This window comes from Cryptotermes secundus, unplaced genomic scaffold (assembly GCF_002891405.2).
Source record: "Cryptotermes secundus unplaced genomic scaffold, Csec_1.0 scaffold44, whole genome shotgun sequence".
Classification (NCBI taxonomy): domain Eukaryota; kingdom Metazoa; phylum Arthropoda; class Insecta; order Blattodea; family Kalotermitidae; genus Cryptotermes; species Cryptotermes secundus.
In genome coordinates, this window is record NW_019740383.1 from 256,998 (window position 1) to 283,390 (window position 26,393).

General features: G+C 40.5%; 2 protein-coding genes across 2 annotated transcripts; both read left to right on the top strand.

Moving 5' to 3' along the window:
* Positions 1 to 601: 601 nt before the first annotated feature.
* On the top strand, positions 602 to 4,091 carry LOC111872307. The gene is made up of 2 exons (XM_023866039.1): positions 602 to 664; positions 2,178 to 4,091. The coding sequence occupies exons 1-2, from the start codon at positions 602 to 604 to the stop codon at positions 4,089 to 4,091; spliced, it is 1,977 nt and encodes a 658-aa protein (XP_023721807.1).
* Positions 4,092 to 21,808: 17,717 nt separating this feature from the next.
* LOC111872294 lies at positions 21,809 to 25,941 on the top strand. The gene is made up of 3 exons (XM_023866015.2): positions 21,809 to 21,942; positions 23,940 to 24,110; positions 25,591 to 25,941. Exons 1-3 carry the CDS (start codon positions 21,892 to 21,894, stop codon positions 25,726 to 25,728), a joined length of 360 nt encoding a protein of 119 aa, XP_023721783.1. The 5' UTR covers positions 21,809 to 21,891; the 3' UTR covers positions 25,729 to 25,941.
* The last annotated feature ends 452 nt before the right edge of the window (positions 25,942 to 26,393 follow it).

Genomic DNA, 26,393 nt, shown 5'->3' on the forward strand with positions numbered 1-26,393 from the left:
AAACATTTAATGTTCTTTAAACAAAATTTTATTTAATATTCAGAAATCATAGTAGAGGCATGAAAAATATTTTTTTGTAAGAATTATTTTGAATTCGGTATTCAAAGGTAACTGCAAGAAACCAATATCAATTTACTTTAAGAGAAGTCTTCATAATTTAAAAGGCGTTTGTAACTTCCTGCGGTCATCGGCAAGAAACCTTGAGGGTTCGTGGATAAAATCGACCGTGCTTTAAAGACGACACATAAGCTGGAATATTTTTATTTGTATTTACAATAAACATCCAACGTTTTAACACGTGACAAATGCAGACGTATATAACTCATAACAATAATATATATCCATTTTAAAGTCATGATTCGTGATTCTCAGATAATTGAAGAGTTCTAGGTAACCGACTATAAAAGATAGATGAAAATTCTCGAATGTCATCAGTTGGTCGAGGTTTCTCTAAAGAGAATATCAGCCTTCTCTTCGCCACACAACGTCTTAGTCACTTGTCTTTTTGAATTACTTGAAGTTCCAGCAGGTAATTTCAGTTCTATATTAAAATATAATAGAAGGAATTTACCTTGTTCGGAAGTTAAGTGTCACTATAGAAATGGCAGCTAAGACGTTGTGGCTCCTTTCCGCTGCAGCTTTTCTGGTCGTCTCACTTTGTCAGGTAAGAACAATCCATTTCACAGAAAAAGAAACTTTCGTGATAAGAATCGAATCTCAGCTACAGATTCCATTGTTAGTCACGTTATTCCCCGATCTATCCGACCCATGATGGGAAATGACATGTTCAAATTATTCCTTTCGGTTCAAAACATATTAATTACACGGAAGCAAAAATTTGTTGCCATTATTTCACGAAAAACAATACATATATATGAAGAAAGCAGTCTTCTGGGATTTGGCACCGTGTATATGTGGTGTTAACCGACGTTTTTCTACCCTAAAGATGGAGGCGATACGTTCCTCCGAAACGTCGGTTAACACCACATATACACGGTGCCAAATCCCAGAAGACTGCTTTCTTCATAGTCACCGCCGTGAAAGCCTCAAATCTTAAATACATATATATATTATTATATGTACTTGTGTTTAATATACAAATATAATAAACAACATTTGTTTAACGTAAAACAATTTACATTTGCGAGATGTGAGATTCTCAGAGAGTTCATTACGAACAATACTGTCTCGTGTGACGTGACAAGTAATGCGTTAGATCGCCACCAACGTTTCAGAGAACATGCTTTCACCATTTTAAGGTAGACGAATAAGTCAAGGGTGGAAACAAGAAATGATTCTGATATATACGGAAAGGGAGACCATGAGCAGGGCTGAGGGAGGACCAACAGGACGCCCTGAAACTAAAAAGTGATCAAAATTTACTTCATTTTCGGAAAGGAAAACCGACAGTCGTGAAAAGGCCTTACTGTTTCTGAATGTGTACTTAAAACATTAATAGGTCCAACATATAAGGCTAACATTACTACATTTCCCAGCGTGTTTGGTATGGCTGGCAAATAGAACATGGAGTAATCAGATTCGAGAATATTTAACAGCATGCTCAACCGAGCTTCGCCGTGAGTATCCATTATGTTAGAATCTGCATTAAACGTCTTCACAAAGCGATCAGACTTATCCGTGCAAACCACATGAAACTAATCTGTTGTGTTATCCTATAAAACTTCATCGTTTGGTTTCCGTCTCAACACGACAACTTTCGGAATCATATTCATATCTCACTGTATATAATGAGTTTATTGGTCTTAATAGTGTCATGTGCAGGATGTTACACGCGACGAAAATTACGGATTCAAGTTCGGATGATTGGATTTGTTAGCAACTTGGTTACAACCTCTCTCAGTCACACGTACACACAGGCAACACAGCGCTACTGCTGATGTACGCACTTTACATTTCACCACTGCACACGCACTAGGATTCTCTGTCTCCGTTCTCTACTAGCTGAACACGGAACAAAACGCATACAGGCATCCATGCCTCGAATCGGATTCGAACCCACGATTCTAGCGTTCCAGCGGGAGAAAACAGTTCATACCTTAGGCCACGCGGCCACTGTGATCTGCGTTCATTAGTCAGTGAAACATAAACTGTAAACATCATGGCATTCTAGTCCTTGAAGAGTTGACATTTAAACGCCATTCGTTGTTATTTTTCAGGAAAATAATGCTGATGAAACAAACCGAGACGTCAGAGAGTCCCCACTGTACAGCAAGTTGCTAGGGAGTAGCATACGCAAGGTGTTGCCTCACATCGGTGAAGAGTTGATTCTTCCACCTGTCAAAGAAACAGCAACCATTGAATTCGGAGGCATTTCTGGCTACTTCCCAGGTCCCTCCTTCGACTACGCTCCTTATCTTCACTCTTTGCCTTTCGATCCCGCGAAGTATTCCCATGTGCAGTATGACGCAGAATTCCCTTACCTCGATTACAGTAGCCCACGTATCGAAGATGCACTGGTAGAGAGTCTTCTGTCGCACGGCCATGTACCAACTTGGTCTCCTGGATACGCAGGAAAATATCTGCCACAAGCTGAAAAGCTTTACGCAGACCCTAGCAAACTCCTACCTTTGCCCATTTTGAACTATCCCGGATCCCCATTATACTCAGGGTTCGAAGGACCATACTCGCCTGAGTACTCCAATATTCTAAATCTGTTTAAGCACTCTGGATATTACGGACTCCCATCTTCAGTAGAAAATGTTGAAGAAATCGTGATTGATAAGCCAATCTCTGCTGGACTTTATGGATACCCAAGTCACTTGGCACTCCCATCCGCATTGGAAAAGTTTGAAGAAATCGTGATTGATAAGCCAATCTCTGCTGGACTTTATGGATATCCAAATCACTTTGGACTCCCACATGCACTGGAAAAGGTTGAAGAAATCGTGATTGACAAGCCAATCTCTGCTGGACTTTATGGATACCCAAGTCACTTTGGACTCCCATCCGCACTGGAAAAGGTCGAAGAAATCGTGATTGACAAGCCAATCTCTGCTGGACTTTATGGATACCCAAGTCACTTGGCACTCCCAACTGCACTGGAAAAGTTTGAAGATATACTGATTGATAAGCCAATCCCTGCTGGACTTTATGGATTCCCAAGTCACTTTGGTCTCCCATCCGCATTGGAAAAGGTTGAAGAAATCGTGATTGACAAGCCAATCTCTGCTGGACTTTATGGATACCCAAGTCACTTTGGACTCCCATCCGCACTGGAAAAGGTTGAAGAAATCGTGATTGATAAGCCAATCTCTGCTGGACTTTATGGATATCCAAATCACTTTGGACTCTCACCTGCACTGGAAAAGGTTGAAGGAATCGTAATTGATAAGCCAATCTCTGCTGGACTTTATGGATACCCAAGTCACTTTGGACTCCCATCCGCACTGGAAAAGGTTGAAGAAATCGTGATTGATAAGCCAATCTCTGCTGGACTTTATGGATACCCAAGTCACTTGGCACTCCCAACTGCACTGGAAAAGTTTGAAGATATACTGATTGATAAGCCAATCCCTGCTGGACTTTATGGATTCCCAAGTCACTTTGGTCTCCCATCCGCATTGGAAAAGGTTGAAGAAATCGTGATTGACAAGCCAATCTCTGCTGGACTTTATGGATACCCAAGTCAATTCGGACTCTCTTCTGCAGTGAAAAAGATTGATGAAATCGTAATTGACAAGCCAATCTCTGCTGGGCTTTATGGATATCCTAATCACTTTGGACTCCCATCTGCACTGGAAAAGGTTGAAGGAATCGTAATTGATAAGCCAATCTCTGCTGGACTTTATGGATACCCAAGTCACTTTGGACTCCCATCCGCACTGGAAAAGGTTGAAGAAATCGTGATTGATAAGCCAATCTCTGCTGGACTTTATGGATATCCAAATCACTTTGGACTCTCACCTGCACTGGAAAAGGTTGAAGGAATCGTAATTGATAAGCCAATCTCTGCTGGACTTTATGGATACCCAAGTCACTTTGGACTCCCATCTGCAGTGGAAAAGATTGAACAAATTGTGATTGACAAGCCAATCTCTGCTGGACTTTATGGATATCCAAGTCACTTCTGACTCCTAACTGCAGTGGAAAAAAATTGAATAAATCGTGATTGACAAGCCAGTCTCTACTGGATATTATAGAAACCCTCATCAATTTGGACTCCCAACTGTTGTGGAAGAAGTTAAATTTTTGTAGATACACCTATATCAACTGGGCACTTTGGATATCCAGCACAGCATGGCTACAGAAAAGTGTGGTAGGAGAGGAAAAAGAATTGTTCTTGAGGCGTCACACCCGTCTGGAGAGTATTCGTAACGCAATCATTATGGATATCCTGGAATATACCCTAAATAATATTCTCATTCTGTTAATTGTTACGTTTCTTGATTCTTTAACACCATGCCAACAATCAATTACAAATATTAACATTCTCAACTTTACATATATTTACAAAAAATACCCCTTTGTTTCTAAACTGAAACCAATTTACTTATGTTTTTTATCACTGCCGTTGCGAAACATTGTTAGGGTCTCAGAAACGCCAATTCAACTAATTCTGACATAAACTTATATTTATTTAACCATCTGATTCAACATTATTTATTTAATGTATTATACTAGCAATGCAAATCAGTTCAACTCTGTATACATATTTTATGAGACATATATCAAGATATATTTATAATTATTTATTATACCAGGGATGAAGTTTCTATTTATGAAATCCTGTACCTGCATTGAAAATACGTGTTAAAACAGATATAATAAAACTATACAGACTTTATCTGAAATAAAATTTAGGTATTGTTTTAACTTATTAACTATGATGAATGGTTCTAATAAAGAATAAGAAGACAAGGCATCGTATACAATCTTATATCGCAGTTTGTATTATTTAATTACCTCTCAAAATATCCCAAGCGAACCCTGAGAGAAAAAGCATGTTATTTGGGCTGAAACATCCAATCAAAGAGCAATGTCTTTCTGTATTCATTTCTCTTTCTACTTTTGAAAGAAAGTAATAAATATCTCATTCCTTAATTAAAATGTCTCTTAAAGCTGTATTTTTTTGGAAAGCATTACAGTGTAAGCATCCATAGGCAGTAACGTATGCTACAAGTTTGAATAAGTATGATCATATTCAATGCTCTCCAATAAATTAAAGAGGGTTTTCATCCACATTAAAATCGGTAAAGTCATGTTTCCGATTCATGTTATGGAAAGTATTCCCTATAATTCGTGTATACATATTTTATGACATTGATTTCTTTCGTACAAGCGAAAGAAGGTCATAGTACTTAGAATAAATATTTTTAAAAGGTCCATACACCTACCTTTCCTTAATTAAAGATTCTATAGAAGCTTCATACATTTTGGTAAGGAGTGTTGGTGTTATAAAGGTCACAAACACAATTAATTTACTTAAAGCTACTGGTTAGAATTTTCATGGTATACAAAATTCCTGTACTCCAAGCAGTTAAACTGAAGATGTTAAATCACTGGATCTAACAAACCTAACGGCGTCAAGAGGAACAGGGTATAATAAACTGTGCACAAAATGAATAATGGAATCACTGTAAGTTAACGCACAGGGAGGCAAGAAATGCAAGTAACGCTTCTGAGAGGAAGTCTGGAGGAAAGGGGGCCATTTGAACCCTAATATTAAAATGGATATTGGAACACTAAGCTCGTAGGGGTCTGGATTAATCTGACTGAGGAGAAAGATCAGTAACGAGTTCCTGTGATACAGTACTGAACCTTCAAGTACCGTAAGATAAAGCTAATCCTGTAACGGGCCATGGAGGCTCATAGGGTTGTGAGACGTTGAGGGTCCCACATTTTCTAGACCATCGGCTCATAAGGTTGTCAGCCTTATGCGCGGCCGCCCATTACCCCCAGGAAAATTGTTGGTACTCATTTCTGTTAGAGGCTGAGTCGACCCCGGGGCCATAGTGCGGCTGGAAGGATTAGGTGAATTGAAAAAATCCAATGACCTCATCGAGAATTGAACCAGCAACTTTCCAGCTTGTAGCACAGCGTCTCAACTAACAATGATACTGTATGCCCCCAAGGTACCGTAACAGTCTAATAATTTATTTGTAGAGTAATATTACATTCTCAAGAAGAACTCTGATGAATTTACTTAGTTTACTAATTGATATCAACAGATATGCAAACTGATATTTTATAATCACCAACGGTGAAGAATATTTAACCCTGAGTTGAAGGTAAGCCTACTGGTTGCTATATTTCCTGTCGCAAAAGAGGAAAACAACAACAATAATAGAACACCGGTGTGCATTATACTAAATGTCTCTGCAATATGTACCGTCGTTAGTGGACAGTTCTAACTGTAGTCTGGAAGTCCTCCTTTATGGAGCTAAAGCCAACCCATTTTTTTTCAATGTCATTAAGTGAAAAGCCAAAGAATAAATCGCTTACATGATAATACGAATATCAGTCGAGGATCCTGTGGACTTCACAGTCACCGGACCTCGCAATATTATCTTCGGGATCACATGCAGAACTCCGCTGTCAGAGTGACGTTGGGACTTCAGAGAAATTGCGATATCGCGTGAAAGTTATGACGATTATTCTTCCGATGTGTGCATGCGTGTCTCCAATCTCTTCTCTATACCAACAATTCTTCTTTTTCAATTTCTTGCCATCTCTTTCTTCCTTTCTTGATTTTTCCATTATCTGGCTGAACCACTGTTCTGGATCGTCCCACAGGTCTTATTAAATAAAGCATTGTTGCTGTTGTTATTTGATTAATGGCGCACCATTATTCAATTATTATTATTATTAAATTATAGGAAACTCGATATGCATCGCTTCCGCTTTTCTTGGCCTCAATCAGTTCAGCAATTCTGTCCTATATACTGCACTGCTTAATTGAGTGTTTACTTACATCAGTGACTTCAATATGTTTGCATTTTTAATTATCCTGTGGTCAATCCTGATAGGTATTGTCACATGACTGCGTGGCTATAGATGAGGTTTGGACTGTTAATTGGATTTACAGAATTCTTACAGAACGTTACTACAAATAACTACAGCGTTAACGTTAATTCGCACACTCTGCATTTCACTACAGCATGTACGAAGTCTTCTCAGTCTGTTATCTTCATCGGTTGTCGCCTGGTAACGGCTCCCAACGCCGTAGATCCCTCCACCTCCGTGTTCACGTCCTTATTGCCCGGCGGCTGTCTCAAAACTAACTAAATTCTAGACTTGTCCTGCTTATAACATCCAGGCACGGAGCACATAGAGAACACCTCTCCCAACAGACCTTCTATTGTTCCATCAAGCTGCTATCGCACTGACAGCCTAAATAACATCGCTTCCCAGTTACTCCATTGTTGCGTGTTACGAATTTGTTGCACAGCAACGGGTTGGTTTGCAGAGCCGTTCTCTAACAATGCTGTCTCTTCTGGCTTCAGAGATCTTGTCTTGAGCAAATATGTCGCAGCATCATCTGCCATCTATCCTATATTTATTGTGTTTGTGATGGAGAGTATTGATTTATCGATGATTTATGTCCTCTCGAGTGAATTGGGATAGCTCAGTCCCCAAAGGGTTACTAGGATCCGACACCGGGGTTCGATTTCTATCAAGGCGAAGATCTAATTCTTCATTCTTAACGAGGAATCGTCGCAGCTTCAAAGCCAATGGGTATCTAAGGCTTAATTTTGCGTTCTAAAGTAGCAATTCTCATCTGACTCTCGTACCAAGAGCATGCAGTGCTGATCTTCTGCTCCCTGTCATACGCTTCTACCACTTGTGACTTAGTCACAGGGGCATCTGTTCTTTGCTTTATCTTCATGTTCTCTCTTCTACGTTTTGCAATAATTAGGTAAGTAAAGTAAGTAAACCTATCCCTGTAACAGGCCATGAAGGCCCATAGGGTTGTGGGATGTTGAGGTTCCCACATTTTCTAGACAATCGGATCATAGATGGAGGTGAGGTTGTCAATCCTACGCGCCGACCGCCCTTTACCCCCAAGAATATTCCAAGAATATTCCTGATACTCATTTCTGTTAGAGGTTGGGTCGACATTTAAATTTAAAACTATTTAGTCAACAGAAATTGTAAGAACATCTAAATTTCTCACTTCACAAAGTGCGATAACGTAAATTGCATGCCTGGTTCGGCGCGCCATATATAACTTCGAGACATCATGCAGTCGTGCAGTACTGGCCACAGAAGCGATTGTATACAGGAAGAGAACATGATGGCATCTTTAATAGTTTCCAAATCTCACCACCAGTACAGTCAGCATTGCCTCGTTATAGTGCCGAATACTGACTTACTTACTTATGGAGCTGAGCCCTTCTGGAGGAGCCGCCAATTCTGCAGCTACTCAAGAATTTCCCAGCATTTTATGGAACCCGAAGGTTCATTACCGTGTTCACAAGAGCCATCCACTGGTCCCTATCCTGAACCAGACCTATCAAATGCATACTATCCCATCCTATCTAAGATCCATTCTAATATTGTCCACCCACCTACGCCTTGGTTTTCCCAGTGGTCTCTTTCCTTTTGGCTTTCCCACCAATATCCTACACGCATTCGTCTCCCACACTCATGCTACATGCCCTGCCCACCTCATCCTCCTTGACTTGATCATTCTAATTATACTTGGAGAAGAGTACAAGTTATGAGGCTCCTCATTATGCAGTTTTCTTCAACCTCCTGTCACTTCATCTCTTCAATCCAAATATTCTCCTCAACACCCTCAGTCTATGTTCCTCCCTTAATGTCAGAGATCAAGTTATAGTGCCGAGTACGAAATATAAACGTCTAAGGCGAAAAATGTGGGTTCAGGATCCTAGAAATTTCTGATACAATAGCATCGGACACTGGAGCAAAGGCTCTTCAATTACTTTTGCCATTACCTGCTCCAAAATCCACAAAAGTACGGTTCTATGTTCCGTATCGTGTATCAAACTTGGCCTCATAACTTAAGAGAAGAATAGAGGTGGCGGGTATTTGATACATAGGAGTGATGAGCAGAATATTCGGACCTAAGACAGAAGAAGTAAGGTAAAATGGCGAAGTCGTCCCTGTGCTTAGCTAATTAAGCAGTACGCCATGAAGATATATGGGGGAGTGGAAGTATATATCCACATTTTCTTGACCTCGGCACTAGCTGAAGGTGAGTGGCCAGCTTCACGCCCCTCCCGCTTTACATCCGGGGAAAGACCCCTTGGTACCCATTTGATAGGAGGCTGGGTTGACCCCAGAGCTGGTGTTGGACAACGTGGATAAAATTCTTGACCTTACCGGGACTAGAACTCCGACCCCCCGGTCGTTCAGCCCGTAGCCAATCGCTATACCGATTGAGCTATCTCGGCTGTGAGTATATTACGTATGGACTTTAAATGGTTAACAGGAAATTAACGACAACGGATCAGAAGTGCTCAAGCATTCATTCAAAAAAAAAAATAAATGAAGGAAATTCACATTGTATCGACTTTTGGTAGGATTGGATAGAAAGAACGCATTTTTTCGAAAAATGTGATAAGAGTAACGACCCATACATATTCTTATATGAACTGCAAAATGCATACATCTTCCAAAGATTTAAAACAACGCCTTGCAGTAAAGCAATCCACCAAACAGTACAGTAATCTGGGTTGCCATTCCTCAAGGCGAAAATGTCCTTGAACGTTTGCTTGCCATAGAGTCACGTACTGCTGTTGCATTTTTTCAACCATGATATCATTTGTGTGCATATAAAGGCACGTCTCCACAATTCACTGCTTTCAATGTCATTAAATTTGCATAATCCGCCAAAATTATACAAGTAATTAACACCAAACGCTAAATAAAATTAAATTCTAACTCATCTTATAAAACCGTAGCGTTACAGCCAGGGTGTCAGTTGTCCATCAGTTCGGGTTCTGAGTGAATTGTGTCCGGTGCTCTGAACATTACTGCTTTGTTTTAGAAATATACATTTAGTCTCATTACAGATTTAACAGACGTAATAAAGACAAGCTTAAAATGTTTGTTAACCACATCATTAGTTAGCATCTACATATCATATATTACATGAAGTTGGAAATAAACTGAATGTTAACAAAATAGACATACGAATTCAAAATAACATGGCAGAAGCAACTGTTCTGTGTTCAATCACAGTGCTTTTACTGATTCAGGTAAGATATCCGCAAATTCATGATACAGATCTTAAACTAACTGTTATATTATCTTCTTAAAAGGTGCTAGTAACTATGTGCAACACTCTCTCTGGTAAAAAAAGGTAAAGCTGTCTGTATAGGGCCGTGAGACGTCGAAGTTCCCACATTTTCTAGACAATCGGCTCACAGATGACGGTGAGGTTGTCAGCCTTACACGCCGATCGCCTTTTACGACCAAGGAAGATTACTGGTACACATTTCTGTTAGAGAACGAGTCGGCCCCAGGGCCATAGTGCAGCTGGAAGGATTTGAAAAAAAGCCACCTCATCGGGACTCGAACCAGCGACTTTCCGGCTTGTAGCAGTGCCTCAATCAACTACGCTACCGAGTGCTCCCACTACACTCTCTGACGTTCAGTAATTTAGGATATCACCGATACAATATCCTGATACAGATTTTAAAACTAACTCTGTATATTATTTCTTTATACTGCATGTCTGATTTAACGTTGAATAACGCGGTATGTCGCCCACACATAATATCCATGGGTTTAATTTGGTCATCCGATTAAACGCCAAGACTCTTAACAAATATTAAAATATTGATATTTTGTTAAGATCGACTTTAAAATTGTGACATGTAGACCCATTTATAGTCTATGAAATGTTCTGTCTATACTGCATCAATCAATAACATTGATTCACAATTTAATATTACGCAGTGGTCGCTAAGATATTATATAAAACTATTAAATATTAAAAATATATGTAACATAATAACGCTACCTGTTTCGACCATATAAGGCCATTTTCTGGCAACAGTTATGTGAGGAATCCTAATGCACTGCGCCCTAATCGACTGTAGTTCATTTTACTAATTTCGTTTCATTTTGTTTTCCTCTTCATACATTTTATGTAGTGCGGCTGTTTCTGTATGTCACTTGTGTGCTCGTGATTACATGTTTCAAGTGTGCCTTTGATTCGATAGTCACTCTAACACGTGACAATATAAATATTTTTCCGCACCGACAAACATATATGTAGAACTATTATGAGTGCACGTATGAGTCACGCAAGCCCCTCCTTCACCTCCCTTCATACAGAATTGGTATATTTCTTAAGAGCTCTGTCTTCTGGAATATAACACCGTATAGTCAGTTGAAAGTCAACGGAAGTTTGGAGGAATATGTCACCTCTAATTTATTGAGGAGTTATCTCAAGGAAATAGCAGTTCCGGTGTAGAAAACCGAAATTAACAGCCGTGGGCATTCGTTCCGCTGACCACGCGACACCCTCTCTCTGCTAAAGTTGGTACTAACTTCGCCGACAAGCGGAGGTCGCTCGATCGGCATAGTTCGCTTGCGGACTAAAACCATGGAGTTTGTTTTTTGTTCTTGTTGTATATGTCGCCTCTATTTTAAAGGTTATCCCAGAAGACAGAAGTCTTCATAACCACCGATGTAAGAACCTCAAAACCCACATTGGTCTATTTTTGTTTCGGGGACGCCTATGCGAAATTTAAGAGTATATATTAAAACACAGTGTTTAAGCACTGAAGTACACATAGCAATATGAGGATTATAAACATTGGTGCTTTGTTAAGACATATATTCATGAGGATTCTTTACTTGCAGGAATTGTCCGCATTCTATCAAGCATCGCCCAAGCATCTGGCACAAGGGCTACAACTGGAAAGACCAACCATGACTCTCTATAAAGCTTTGAGCCGACGTTTCGACGGGAAAAATATAATGAAACGAAATGCATATCATAAGAATATTAATGGCCATGATATACCCGCTATGTTAAAAAGTGGCGACTATTATTACAGGCATCGTACAGAACTGGGATCGAGAAGTGCAGTCGATAAGAACATCATTAAACAATTCACAAAGCAGAGGACGCCTATGCCTGGTAAACAAGATGACAGAGGCTCTAGAATTAAATGTTTTGTAAATCTAGTGGGTCAGCGAAATATTGGGCCTCAAACCAACTTCTTACCAGCGAAAGAATTCAAATCTGGCATAAGTAAACAAAATGACAGATCAATTGAAGTTCTGAGAAGAATACCAGTCACCGCCATGAAAGAAACACCGAAAAATGTGGCTCAGTTATATCCTGTCGCTGGAGTAAATACTGAAGCATGTGCAGATATGAAACAAAGCCCTCTTTTAAAGGCCGGTCATGAAAATGGTCATAACGGAATAAGCCCATGGACAGTATATGGGAATTATAAAGGACCCCGCCAAATTCGCTTTCACAGAACCACAAAATTTCCTAACATTCCTTTGGGGAGTGGCCGGCAAAATGAACAGATGCCTCAAGCGAAAAGGCATGTGTCGCTTCAATATGTTCCTCAAACATATAAACTGAAGAGGCAGACACCAAATAATTATCCGACGCGGTCAAACGCGACAACATACGAAGAAGCATACCCGTACCTATCTCCTCCCTACCCATATCAAGACATCCACAGTTCAGATTCTGTTTCCAACCAGGACCAAAGTAATTACAACCCGCATTCACATCCTAATCCATCCACGTACAATCATCAGGAAGAATATCATTCACAACCTACTTACTACTCTACCATATCATCAACAGATCCTCTGCGGAACCAAAGGTTGCCTTACCCAACATCTGTAACATATCCTCAGGATATTCCTTTATATCAAAATACGTTTCAACACTACAGACTTCCGCAAACGCTCCCACACATAAACCGTGCCGAAAACAAAGACAAACAACAAAAGAAAACTGGAAACCGGTCAAAAGCTAAATCAACAGACCCAAAAAATAAATACGTGGCTACGTCAGAAACGTTTCAAGATTCCATAAGCCAATATCCAACTGGCGAACTGCCTAAAGAAAATCATCCAACCAATGGGCAATATCGCTACCAAGATTCGGGACAGGACAGCGATATTTCACTTGGAACTACGACCATGAATATCGAAGATAGAGGCAAACCTTACGCAAAGTTTGAAGATAAAAAAGTATTCAGCTCACATACACCACCAAGAAAAATAAGTCTATCATCAGAAACAAAAGTACAAAGCTTAAACAATAAACCTAAAACATATCTGACGGGTAACAGTCACTTGCCACTTAACGGATTTCATTACCATCCAGTTCAAGAGAACAAACCTCTAGTGCCCATGGATGATCATGGAAATATGCCTAAAACAGTGCTTCACTCCAAAACGCCAAGTCATCAAGAGAGAGCAATACTTCCGCCACAAGCTGAGTCGGCATTCACAAGAAGCCAAGAGGATTCAGACCAACAACCACTGACAGATTATTACACAGGTCAAAAAAGGAGAGAGTCAAACGTCAAATCTTACTACAAGCATTCATCAAGTGACGCAACATCTTCAAACTATCATGATAGCAACGAACTAAACTACCCAGAACATAGAAAATTATCACAGTTGGCGTTCACAACAATCGCACCAGAACAAACTGACAGCGACTTAACTCATCCTCCACCAATCGACATGCAGTTGTCTTATCCAAATGGAGTCCTCGTGAATGAAAAAGCTTCCATTCAAAAGCACGAAGAATCTTTAGGCAGAGAAACCAATGAATCTCCTCAATATACTTATGATACGTCTTATCTTGACTACCAAACGAGGGATCCGTTCGGAGAGACGAGAGAAATAAGTGCACCTCTCCCACTCACTGGAAATGAAGCACATCCATCATCCACAGAAATCTTGAGTACGTGCTCGCCAGGTCCTGTAAATACTTGTGAGCCCTCAGATACGTTTGAAACACTTCAAACACCTTCGTCGCCCAGTGAAACGAAAGAAGAGGACTCTGATTTAACTGCAACGGAATCTGACCCTATTCTTCCAAATTATCAGGAAAATCGAATACCAAAGAAACAAAAATCAACTACTAGAATGAGCCGAAATTCGGCTATGAAACAGCATGATATTACGCCTTCATCCACTAGCACCACAGAGCCTGAGTTGTTCAACTACACTCATTCTGTAGTAACGAATGTTGAGTATGACAAAGATCCAAAAGCAATCCATATATCTTCCGAGTATACTGAAGAAATCAGAGAAATTACTACAGTTGCCAAAACTTATGAACCACCTCAACTTGCTTCAAGTGATAAATCTCAAAGGCTTTCTCTTCCTGTCAGTGCAAAGAATATTGTTATTACACTGTCAAATGGAGAAGACATCGTCATAGATATTGCATCTTCTGCTGAGTCGTACACACCTTCCATGAAGGTGTCTGCAGACACTAGCACTGAAGATCAATTTTCTGCAACAGATATTAGGGGATTACTTTCTGCCTCTGCAAGAGGAACACAAACCGATTCGGAATCTTACAAATATCCCTTTCGTACTATTGAACCACATATTTATTCTGAAATTGAGGCAATTCCTATCCCTGCCATCATTTCTGAAAACCACATGATTGCTGATGATAAAATTCTTTCCGAAACGACAATTTCAGAATTGCACAATTTAATACAAAATTCACAATTTCAACTGACGACTGAAATTCCTTCTTCATATGCCGACTTACAATTAGTATCTACTACTTCTGAAATATTTTCAGTTACTACGCCCAAAGCACATCCAGTTACATTGCCCATCAGTACTTCCGAGGATTCGATTGCTACCACTACAGCGACAACAGCATTCAGAACTCAACAGTCAGAGGACAATGAAATGATGGGGAGTACTAAAACTGTACCATCACTCCCAGATACCATCTACAGACATAACGCAATTGCGAGGGGTAGGGAACTGGTCTACGATTCAGACAAAAACGTCCCGGCAACATCACTCTACAAGGATAGAAGAGGATCCGAAGATGTCCTTAAAGTAACTGAAGATGAGGGTGATGTATCAAAGAATAAAAGAATTATGTACACATATGAGAATAATGACGAACTAGCGGAAGAAGAAACTCCTTCTTCTACAGTCACAGAAGTCCTTCCGTCCAGGACATCGGACACCATTGATCGGAACAGCCGTACTATAAACCGTAGCAGTCAGATTGAATCCCCGATGATGGCTGAACACCTTCCTCCGTACTTAGGACACTCGTCTAGTAAGGTGCCACTTACAGGTACATCGGCGCTGACGGCCAGTGACGCAGAATATAATGAGAGGAAGAAAACAGAAGACAAGAAAGTGAGAGTGTTCAGATTTAGAGGCGACTGTAAATGTAAGTGCATATGAAAGTGAGAAGCAGAGTTAGAAGACTAAATTTGTTGTTTGTTTGTTATGTTTTTATGTTGAGTAATGTACCGTTGTAATTCATAGCGTTACTTTTTATTATAGTACAGTCAATTACAACATAAGTTCTTGAAATTAGTTTAAATCCAACGCTGTTCTGACATTTTTCGAAACTTAGAATGATATCCTCAAAAGTAAATATATTTTTTTAATTTGCTAAGTGGAGGGTGGAGTCCAGCTGGGTCCACTCGGCACGGTGGCCACTGATTGGCCTACCGTAGCCTGCCCCGGGCTATTATAATGATGGAGAATTTTGTGGAATGAAGATTGGCAGGGGAAACCGAAGTACTCTGAGAAAACCCGCCCCAGCATCGCTTTGTCCACCATAAATCCCATTTGACCAGACCCGGCATCGAACCTGGGCCGCCGTGGAGGGAAGCCAGCGACTAACCGCTTGAGCTATGGCGCGGCCAAGTAAATACTTAGTGACACAAACAAATCAGTTCAAGGTTAGTTCCCACCACTGCACATAATTCTAGAAGATACAATACATTTTTAAAAACGTTTCATAAAATAGTAGCGTAGTTGGTTGAGGCACTATGCCACAAGCCGGAAGGTCGCGGGTTCAAGTACCGATCAGGTCATTGGATTTTTTTCAATTGACCTGATCCTTCCAGCCGCACTATGGCCACTGGGGTCGACTCAGCCTCTAACAGAAATCAGTACCAGGCATTAATTAAATAATTTTCCTGGGGAGTAAATCGCGGCCGGCGCGTAAGGCTGACAACCTTATCGCCATCTTTGAGCCGATTGTCTAGGTAATGTGGGAACCTCAACGTCTCATAACCCTATGTGCCTTCAAGGCTTGTTACAAGGAAAGCTTTACTTTTTTACTTTACTTTATAAAATAGTCTCATAAATAAAATAACATACACTAAATCAACGTATATCAAATTCCTGTGTGCTCTTCAAGGATTCGTGTTTCAAATCCGTGTAAGAAGTTACATGGTGTATGGCGTGTTGAAGACCCTGGGTGTGTAAGATTGAGGATGACATTGTAAATGTCGAAATATGACATGGGACAGTGATGAATTTAAACTAGTTACAAGAACTTGTATAGTAATTTACTGTATTGTGATAATAAAGAACAGTGTAGGATTTGAGGTTCTCGCAACGGTAGTTATGAAGAGTACTATCTTCTTACTTCCAACGGACTGCACGGCGTTAAGTCCCAGAAGGCAGTACTCTTCATAAACAATATTTATTTGTTATTTACTTGTTATTTTTTTAAAGTTATAGTGTGAAGACTAAGTGTGAGCCCGGACAATGTAAAATTGTGGAGTCATTAAAGTTATTTTTATATAAAAATGATGGCGAGTTTACATTTCCGACAAGGGAAGAACCATACCACTGCATCACATGTCAACGCTCTTACCAATGATATACATGTGAAGTAGGTTGACTGTAGCTTTTAACATCTTGGCACGGACCATTTAGAAAACAGTTCTTATATTGTTGCGTGCGTGCTTGTTGCGAGCGTTATCTAGCAACGGTCGCAACAGAGTCACCGCTTAGCAACGAGTCTATACGCGATAATATTAATAGTGCTGGTCCTGCAGGACCAGCCGAAAGATTTGCGATGGACTTGATTGCCCCCACCAAAAAAAAAAAAAACTACAGGGCGTGAGTATTCAGTGATTTCATAATATCTCTCGAAGGCTATAACGCATAATAACAGATCCGTGGAAAGGTTATCAGTGGGACCGAAGCTATAGATAGTATGTGCCAATTTCTCCCGCTGAATCTTGGAAGTACTTTTCAGTAATAAACTATATTACACCATGAAAATGCAGTAAATTTACAAGAAACCTGTTATCCATGCTAGAAAAATATTGCGTTGTCGTTACCTCAATTTGCGCTGCTCAATTCACTAAGGCCCCCATACACACATAGTTTGGCCTTCCGATCGACCTTACAGGCAAAACTGTGACAGTTTACCCCCTCCCTCTCCTCCCCATACACGCGCAGATAAAGCGGCAGGCTTCATGCCACAATCACGGTCTTCCAGCCTATAATGTTGAGACACACAGGTCACGTGCTACGGTCCTGCAGGCAGAACTGACGGCCTGACGGGTTTCCCACAGGCCAACAGTCCAAACGATTGGCCGGCCGCACCACACGCATCAGTTTTGCCTTTCAGTCTTCAACTGTGCAGGCCGAACTGGAGGGCAAACTGTGTGTGTATGGGGGCCCTAACATGTGTTCAACTTAGGCTGATAACAGTTCTCGGAAATTGCGGTTGCGTTGCGGTTGCCAGTTTCCTTAGTGTGCCCTCGCCCTAACAGTCAGTATAATTCGAGTCCCTTGAGATTCCAACATATGCCACTGCTGTTCAACATGGCCTGAGTGACTTAACTGATTTCTCAACCGACGGAGTTCAAAGAACATCGCTATCATCATATAAGTCAACAGATATAAAAAAACAGCCAACATACCAACATTAGCATCTAATAAACAAGGATAAAACAAGGACAACAATGCTGTTTAACATGCAGGTGCCCTTTACATTCATTTCATAATCAATAAACAACGAGAAGACTGCGGAAGTGGACGGCAACGGGAAAGAAACAAATCCCGTATAATTAGCAATAATTAATAGGCAAAATCCAAGGCATCGGTTGGCGGATCCAAAGACAAAACGATGCAAACTAACACTTCGTTATATCTGTATCGTATTTCATCAGATTGAAAAAGTCTTGACAGCGTACTAGCATTGTATTCGAAAGGTATCGCCAATACTGACATTAATAAAAAGGTATAACAAAATTATTGGTGTAAGAACAAGACTAGCTTAAAGATCAGAGCACAGCAAATTTCTGTGTCGTCCTTCTGTTATGAGCTTGTTATCTAACGACGCTCTCAGCATCGGGGTTACTCGTACACTAGGGTGTCGACAGGGGAAACCGAAATACTCGGTGAAAACCTGCTCCAGCGCCACTTTGTCCACCACAAATCCCACTTGACCAGACCCGGGATCGAACCCGGACAGCCGCGGTGGGAAGCCAGCGACTAACCGCTTGAGGTATGGCGCGGCCCATTCAGGTTAACTTACTTCGACTTATTCCGCATACAGGTAGATTTAAACATAAATCCGCATAAACCATTTACTTACATAACGATGCCGAAAACGAACTTCTAGGCTTAATAATAAAAACGTACAAAGGAAAGCATTCTCAGTGGATGGCTGACTGATTTATTCGTGACGATGAAGTAGTAACAAAACCTTTCAGAATTGCTGTGTTTTTTGGACTTTTCCCATCGTTCTGTATTTTAGAAAATAGAAAACACGAAGTTTCGGAAGCTGGATCTGTTTCCGTCCTCAGGTGAGTGGGGGGGGGGGGAAGATACCTATTCAGTTGGGTCCCTTAGAAAGAGCTACCTTCAATCACCCAGTAATTATGAGTGTTATACATCACGGTCAGAACAATTTAGAATCTACTAGTAACAAAACCTTTCTTTAGTGAAGAATTATATAAGATATGCAATTTTAGGCAATTTAACGAAGCTGTATCAGCTACACAATTATTGAAGCGTCTAATATGAATGAAAATAGTTAACTGATGTTTAATGCAGTCTCGTGGTTCATATCAGTGTACAGACAGTTTAAAAAATTCGCGGCATAAACAAATATTTTGCAAAGGGAACAAATTATGTTATACAGTTCAACTTTTACGCACGCACGCACAAACACAAGTAACACACAGTGTAGCTGATGTATTGGAGGAAGCTCGAACTCATTTAGGCAGTAATTCTAATAACGTAGGGAAATTGCAAACTGTAAATTCACAAGTATGACACGACAGAGAACAATGGATTTGCGACTTTATAACAGCCACAATTTTCATCGCAACACTGATCTGTCACGTAAGTTACTGGATTCATATGACATTTTCTTGCCACACGTGGTCTGAAAGTTATAACAAATCTCACTGTTTTGAAACTATCAACGAGGCGGGATAGACGGTGTTGTAGAATAGAGTACTGAGACCATATGAACTCAAAGGGAAGACGTATGAGGAGGGGGTACAAAATTGCAAACGCTACTGAAGACCGTCATAATATATATTTTCGTCGATTATAATTAGGATGACAACATCGAGAGGATAAAATTGGCAGAGTGTATAGCACGCATGGGAGAGTTCAGTCAGAGTCAGAGTCACCGTTAACTTACGACTTGCGCTTTACAGCCAATCAGTTCGTCTCGGCGACAAGCCCCTTGAGACTCACGGCCAATAATTTTATTTTCCAACTGAACACTTGCGGGTTATAGTCCTTATGTAATATCCTCTCTCACGAGAGGATGGGTCTATCGTTTACAACTGCTGCTGGTCTCGCCAGCGCAGTCATTACATGTCATATGAAACACATAAGCACACTGTTAACAAGTGCAGAATTACATAACGTCAACTCAGCTGTATGTACAGCAACCATCTTGCTTTCAAGGATTGACATCAGCACGTGATTATCCTGAATGTGCATCATAAGAATATTTATTTTACCTTCTTTGAATCTTAGGGCACGCGACAGCGTAGTTGGTTGAGGCACTATGCTACAAGCCAGGAGATCGAGGGTTTAAGCCCCGATGAGGTGGATTTTTTTTCCCAATTTGCCTAATCTTTCCAGCCGCATTGTGGCCCTGGGGTCGACTCAGCCTCTAACAGAAATGAGTATCAAGAATCTTCCGGGGGGTTAAGGGCAGCCGGCGCGTAAGGCTGAANCCGCAATCTATGAGCCGATTATCTAGAAAATGTGGGAATCTCGACCTCTCACAACCGTATGGGCCTTCATCGCTTGTTACAGGGATAGCTTTACTTTACTTTTTATTTTTTCTCTGAATCTTTCTACGCCCTGGAACACTTCATTCTGACTCAAATACGAGTAGTGCTTTCACACGCTTTGACTATGAAACAGAACCATAGACCGTTATACTCTGTTCGTGCATTCTATTAATGGAACTATCACGTTAAATGCAACATGGGCATAGGAGGAGAAGGCAACGAAAATTGTCTGCGTATGAAGACTGGAATGCCCAAGTTGTTTTTACTCACCTACTTTCTCAATGGTATCAATTTAAATTTGGAAATAAAATAAACAAATCACCGCCATCTTTGAGCCGATTGTCTAGAACAGGCATGTCAAACTCAACTTGTACAGAGCGCCACCTCAGCCCTATAAATAATAGTCCAGGGCCGCACTTCAAAAGAGAAATATACATTAGATTTTGATACAAGGAAATTTAATTATATTTATTATTTAGGAATAATTGCAATATAATTACCTAAAGTCACATATCTTTCAGTTTTAAAAAGCAAGGGAGTGCCATTTTTGAAAAGTATCAAACAACTTTTCAATATGTAAAAAGAGAGATTACACAAGAAATTATGTTAGAAATAGCAAAACATTGAATTTCCTGCAACCTGCTAATTTATGTATGCGTCAGACTTCTTGTCTTCTGGTCTGCTGGCAAATTGTCTTTACAAAAAATATTTCAACTTAATTTTAATATTGATTTTAATATCAATTAGTTCTAAAAGTTGAGGGGCCGCACTTTGTGGCTATGGGGGCCGCATGTTTGACACGACTGGTCTAGATAATGTGGGACCCTCAAAAAGTCTCACAACCCTATGGGCCTTCATGGCCTGTTACAGGGATAGCTTTACTTTTTTTTTTTTACTTTTACGGTGGATTTAATCAGCAAGCGAACTATACCGACCGAGCGACTGCCGTTTGTCGGCGAAGTTAGTGCAGACTTTAGCGGCTAGAGGGTGTCGCGTGGTCAAAGCAACGAATAATCACGGCCGTTAATTTCGATTTTCTAGACCGGAGCCGCTACTTTTCCATTCAAGTAGCTTCTCAATTATCCTGACGAGGCTGAGCGGACCTCGTTCCAGACCCACTACTTCATTTTGTTAAACCAGAACTATAGCTCACTGTTTACTTTCCCTTCTGTCAATGTTATTAACACACAAATATAAATTTTCTACCGTCGCGAACACGCAGTATGACTTTAAAACTTTATTTTTTCGGTTTCCTAAAACAGTGAAGGTACACGCCAATGCCACGTCACAAGTTAATTGTAATTCCTGGGATTCATTTTACTATTATCCTCCCATCTCTAGTCTAGGTATTTCAAGCGACTAAAATTCTGTATATGAACCTCATTTCTATCATCTAAATATCAAATTACAGTGAAGTCATATCAATCAGAGACATAAGTCAATCATGCAGCCGTATTATGTACTTACAAAAATATTCTTATCATGTGCCATGGTGACCTGTCATGGACGGCCTAAGTCAAATGAAACGCTGGCAAGATTAATAACAGGGATTTTTAAGACATAGAACAAAGTCCTTCTGTCGAACATTTGCATCTATAAATCCTACCATTTATATTTCAGAATACATTACGAAGGAAACACAGCAGTTGAGGAAGCTCAAAGAAAGCGAAGCAAGACACACATCATGGTTACCAAACCAGTGGTATTATTTCTCGTTGCCCTTTGCCTCCTCCAGGTAAGTCCGAAACTATAATAAAGTGTTCTTAGTCTAAACCAGAGATTCTTAACTTCAGGACCAGCCATTCTTGTGTGTCAGGGAGTTGCTAGGCGTAGGACGTAGCGTCTCAGATTAAAGTGACGCTAATTTTTCTGGGTTCTTTGCAAGAAGTAAACTCAGTGTTGCCGGTCACGGTAGCCGAGCGGTCTAAGGCATGCACTGTCTTCGCTCGCTTGGAAACCGCGATCGTGGGTTCGAATCCCACTCAGGGCATGTATGTTTAGTTTGTGTGTGCGCGTTTTTCTGTGTTTGTGTACAGGTAGAGGCCTTGCGACGAGCTGATCACCCGCCCAAGGAGTTCTATCGAATGTGTAAGATCTAGAAAACCCGAAGTGAACGGAGAAGTTCATTGAGGTAGGCCTAGGATCACTGGGGCTGTAGTCCCAAGGAAAAAAAAAATTCTGTGTTATAAAGAAAGTCACATCTCTCGTCCCAGGTTCAGTTTCATAGCCAATTAACAGATTTAGATTAAATTTGGTACTGGGATTTATACCGAACGCTCACTCACGGTTTATCTAACAACGATTTCAGTGGCTCACGTTATTATAACACGAAACGATAGGATCAGTGAATAATGAATTGAAAAGAAGCTGTAGTTGTCGAATCTGAAGTAATACATTGACATTTGCAAGCAGAGACTGATAAAAATCACGTGAAAACTTGGGATATCTTGTCTCTGAGGAGAGATATGAACCAAGGAATTTCCGAATTCGAAACAGGAATACTAATCACTTACTTGCAAAATTCATTTCGGAATGTCGTTAGTCAAGTATAATTTATTTGCTTTCACGGCGGTGACTATGAAGAATGACGTCTTCTGGGATGCGGTGCCGTGTATATATTTTGTTGACCGACGTTTCGGAGGAACGTATCACCTCCATCTTCAGGATCAGTCTATAGACACCTGCTCACGTGGGCTCACTGCTCGCTGATTTCTTATACCCTGAAGATGCAGGCTACATTTTCCTCCGAAACGTCGGTTAACAAAATATCTACACGGGCAACATTCCATCAGACGGCATTCTTCAAATATAATTTTTGTTTGTATCGCTCCACATACCTCCAACTTATATGGTAACCACATATTAATAATTATCTGAAGATTGCCTCGTTGTATAAAATTGTATCATGTTAAAATGTAGTAAATATTCATGGAAGGATAAAGAAAACAATTACGCGTGATATTCGGAAAGTAAAAATGCAAGGGATGTTTCTTTCAGAAATGGCAGCACTGTCGTGTGAGACAGCAACCGTATGACAGGGCAGAGTTCACCGGCCACAGACACGGCAACGTTGTGCTCGCAGTTTGTGTTTAAAATGGCCGTGTCGATTCAAAATCCCGCCAACTGTGAGGTTCGTGCAGTAATTCGATTTCTTCTTTCGAAAAGCGGGAACTGCTGCTGAAATTCTTAAATGTTGCCAAAAGCTGTGAATCAATAATAACATGTTTTTTTTAATGCTAGTGGAGTGGGACCAAGTCCCTTGTACTGCGGCCACTTTGGCCTATTGTACCAGCCCCAAATGATAGGTGAGGGTGATTGTGGAGCAATTGGTGGAATGAAGATTGGCAGGGGAAACCGAAGTACTCAGAGAAAACCTGCCCCAGCGCCACTTTGTCCACCACAAATCCAACTTGAACAGACCCGGGATCGAACCCGAGCAGCCGTGGTGAGAAGCCAGCGACTAAACGCTTAAGTAGGTCACTTCGAGCAAGTGTCAACACAGTACCTCTAATTAGACCAGGATCTCTTTCCCTTAAACATCCTTTCCAATTGAATATTCATTAATCGTGTCATTCATATACAGTCTGAGATCTCTCGAGGGGCGTTACACAGACCATGAATAAAGATATCAATTGCAGTCCATTATCATTTCGAAATCCCCATTCGGGCCCCAAGCAAAAATAATTCCCTTAAAAGCGCCCAAGTTACACGCAAGTTTCCTATTATCCACAGGTGTTACACGGAGGGCTGTCTGTACCTGGAGTGTTCCGCAGATCCGTAGAGGTGGAGAGTACGTCTCAGCCCGTGAACACAAGCATTCTGACCAACGCACAGGAAACTACCCCTAAGACGCTGGAAGACTGGAAGATTAGTTTCGAAAGTCTGTTCGAAGAATCGAGACAGGTATATTGCAGAGATTAACAAATGCAGGTTCAGTTCATCAGTCAGATGAAACTTCCACTAACCAGATATTCTTCAAGAAGAGAAAGCGGTCCTATTCACGCCACAGCAACTACTCCGCATTCGCGTATTAACAGTCACGCAACGTACCGGACATAAAATTCTCTTCATTACATAGCCTACATATGAAAGATAAAAAAGGTAAAGCTATGCCTGTAATAGACCTTGGAGGTCCATAGGGTTGTGAGACGTCGAGGCTCCTAAAGCTTCTAGACAATCGGCTCACAGATGGCGGTAAATTTGTCAGCCTTACGCTCCGGTCGCACTTTAACCCCCAGGAAGATTCCTGGTACTCGTTTCTGTTAGAGTCTGAGTCGAACCCAGGGCCATAGTGCAGCTGGAGAGAATAGGTCGATTTAAAAAAATCCAGTGACCTCATCAGGAATCGAACCCGCGACCTTCTGACTTGGAGCATAGTGCCTCAACCAACTACGCTACGCATGCCCCTAGCCTATATGTTAACCTATGTTAATGGTGATTACCCGACAATTATAAACAGTGAAAAATGATTATGTATAATTCCAAATCATGGAATTTGTATAATCACTGGTTATTATTATTAATAATAACCGAATTTTTCATTTCTACTGTAACATATGATAGGTATATTATTTGTAGTACACGTCACATTGTCAATCACGCTCTACATCCCATAGACAAACAAAAAACAGACTCCGTGGCTTTGGTCTGCAAGTGAACTATACCGACTGCGCGACCGCCGCTTGTCGGCGAAGTTAGTGCCCACTTTAGCGGATAGAGGGTGCCGCGTACATCCCATAAACTGCTAACGGTAATGGGTAAATGTAAATAAGTAAGTTGTTCGGTTTAGGAATGACAACTCAGAAATGTTGTTAATTTTACTGTAATGTGTATGTGTTCGAGCCCAAGTCAGTTTCTTCCCTGGCCACGCCATACCTCAGGCGGTTCGTGTCGGACCCAACTGCGACGGCCCAGGATTTATCACAGATTAAATACCCAACTTAAAAAAAAATTAAAAACAAATTTGGCTTCCAAAGAGCGCAGTGAAATCTTTCCTTTTTTTTTTAGTTGCGGCCCTATTGTTCCAGGTACTCAATATTTCCAACTTACATTTACTGTAAACTTATGCTGCTTTAACTTTATTTTTAAACAGACTTGTTTGCCAAACTCTCTCTTAATAATATAATTTACTTTCCTCGTTGATCATTTAACGACTACTTCAGTATCGAGACTGTGTAGCGTAGGAAATTTGCTTTTTTGAATTAATGTAATTTTATTACAGAATTAATTCCGTGGATTGAAATAAATTATTCTAGATAAATTTTCATAGTATTTTTATCTTTTAGTATTATTAACTTGTATCTACATATTGTTAAAAAGTGACTTTTGTTTCTGTCAAAATGCTAATGACTGATACACTGATTAATAATTATGTCTGTTTCAGCTGGAAGGTTTGATGCAAAGTCTGAACAGAAGTCTGCAAGGACTGTCTTCTGCCCTGGACGAAATAGGAAATACGCTACAAAACGCACTACAAAATTCCACTAGAACAAGTTCCTCTACCACACCTCTTCCAACGTAGCAACCCTCTCACGGAATATAAAAAACAACATTGAAAGCAATTTACTCTGCTCGTTTTTCCGAAAGATCCGTGGTTCAGTGGCGCAGTGGTTCACAGGCTGTGTTACTTAACCTCTACTGAATATTATAATTGCAAGAGGTGAATGCTATATATTCCAATATTAATTTAAGATAAATACAATTTATGATATTAGATGCTGCTCTACTTCTTGGATTTCTGGAAAGTTTGTTGTTTGTTTTGTTCTCCTTTATTTCTCCTCAGCTATACAGTTAAGCTGTACTTATGCTAGCTTCCTTGTTCCTTTGTTCGCTTTCCAAAAATTCGGATGTACCTACTCTGGCTTGCTTATTCTGATATCCTTTCTTTTGAAGAAAGCAGTCTTCTGGGATTTGGCACCGTGTATATGTGGTGTTAACGGACGTTTCGAAGGAACGTATCGCCTCCATCTTCAGGGTAGAAGGAAAAATATAAGAAACCCGCAAGGGAAGAGACCGTGAGACTGCTTTTATCGGTTCTCACGGTCTCTTCGCTTGCGGATTTCTTATATTTTTCCTTATACCCTGAAGATGGAGCCGATACGTTCCTNATGTGGTGTTAACCGACGTTTCGAAGGAACGTATCACCTCCATCTTCAGGGTAGAATGAAAAATATAAGAAATCTGCAA

Coding starts and splice junctions, on each gene's coding strand:
- LOC111872307 (XM_023866039.1), top strand. CDS start 602: ATGGCAGCTAAGACGTTGTGGCTCCTTTCCGCTGCAGCTTTTCTGGTC. Junction 665..2,177: donor TGGTCGTCTCACTTTGTCAG/GTAAGAACAATC, acceptor GTTATTTTTCAG/GAAAATAATGCTGATGAAAC.
- LOC111872294 (XM_023866015.2), top strand. CDS start 21,892: ATGGTTACCAAACCAGTGGTATTATTTCTCGTTGCCCTTTGCCTCCTC. Junction 21,943..23,939: donor TTGCCCTTTGCCTCCTCCAG/GTAAGTCCGAAA, acceptor TATTATCCACAG/GTGTTACACGGAGGGCTGTC. Junction 24,111..25,590: donor TGTTCGAAGAATCGAGACAG/GTATATTGCAGA, acceptor TGTCTGTTTCAG/CTGGAAGGTTTGATGCAAAG.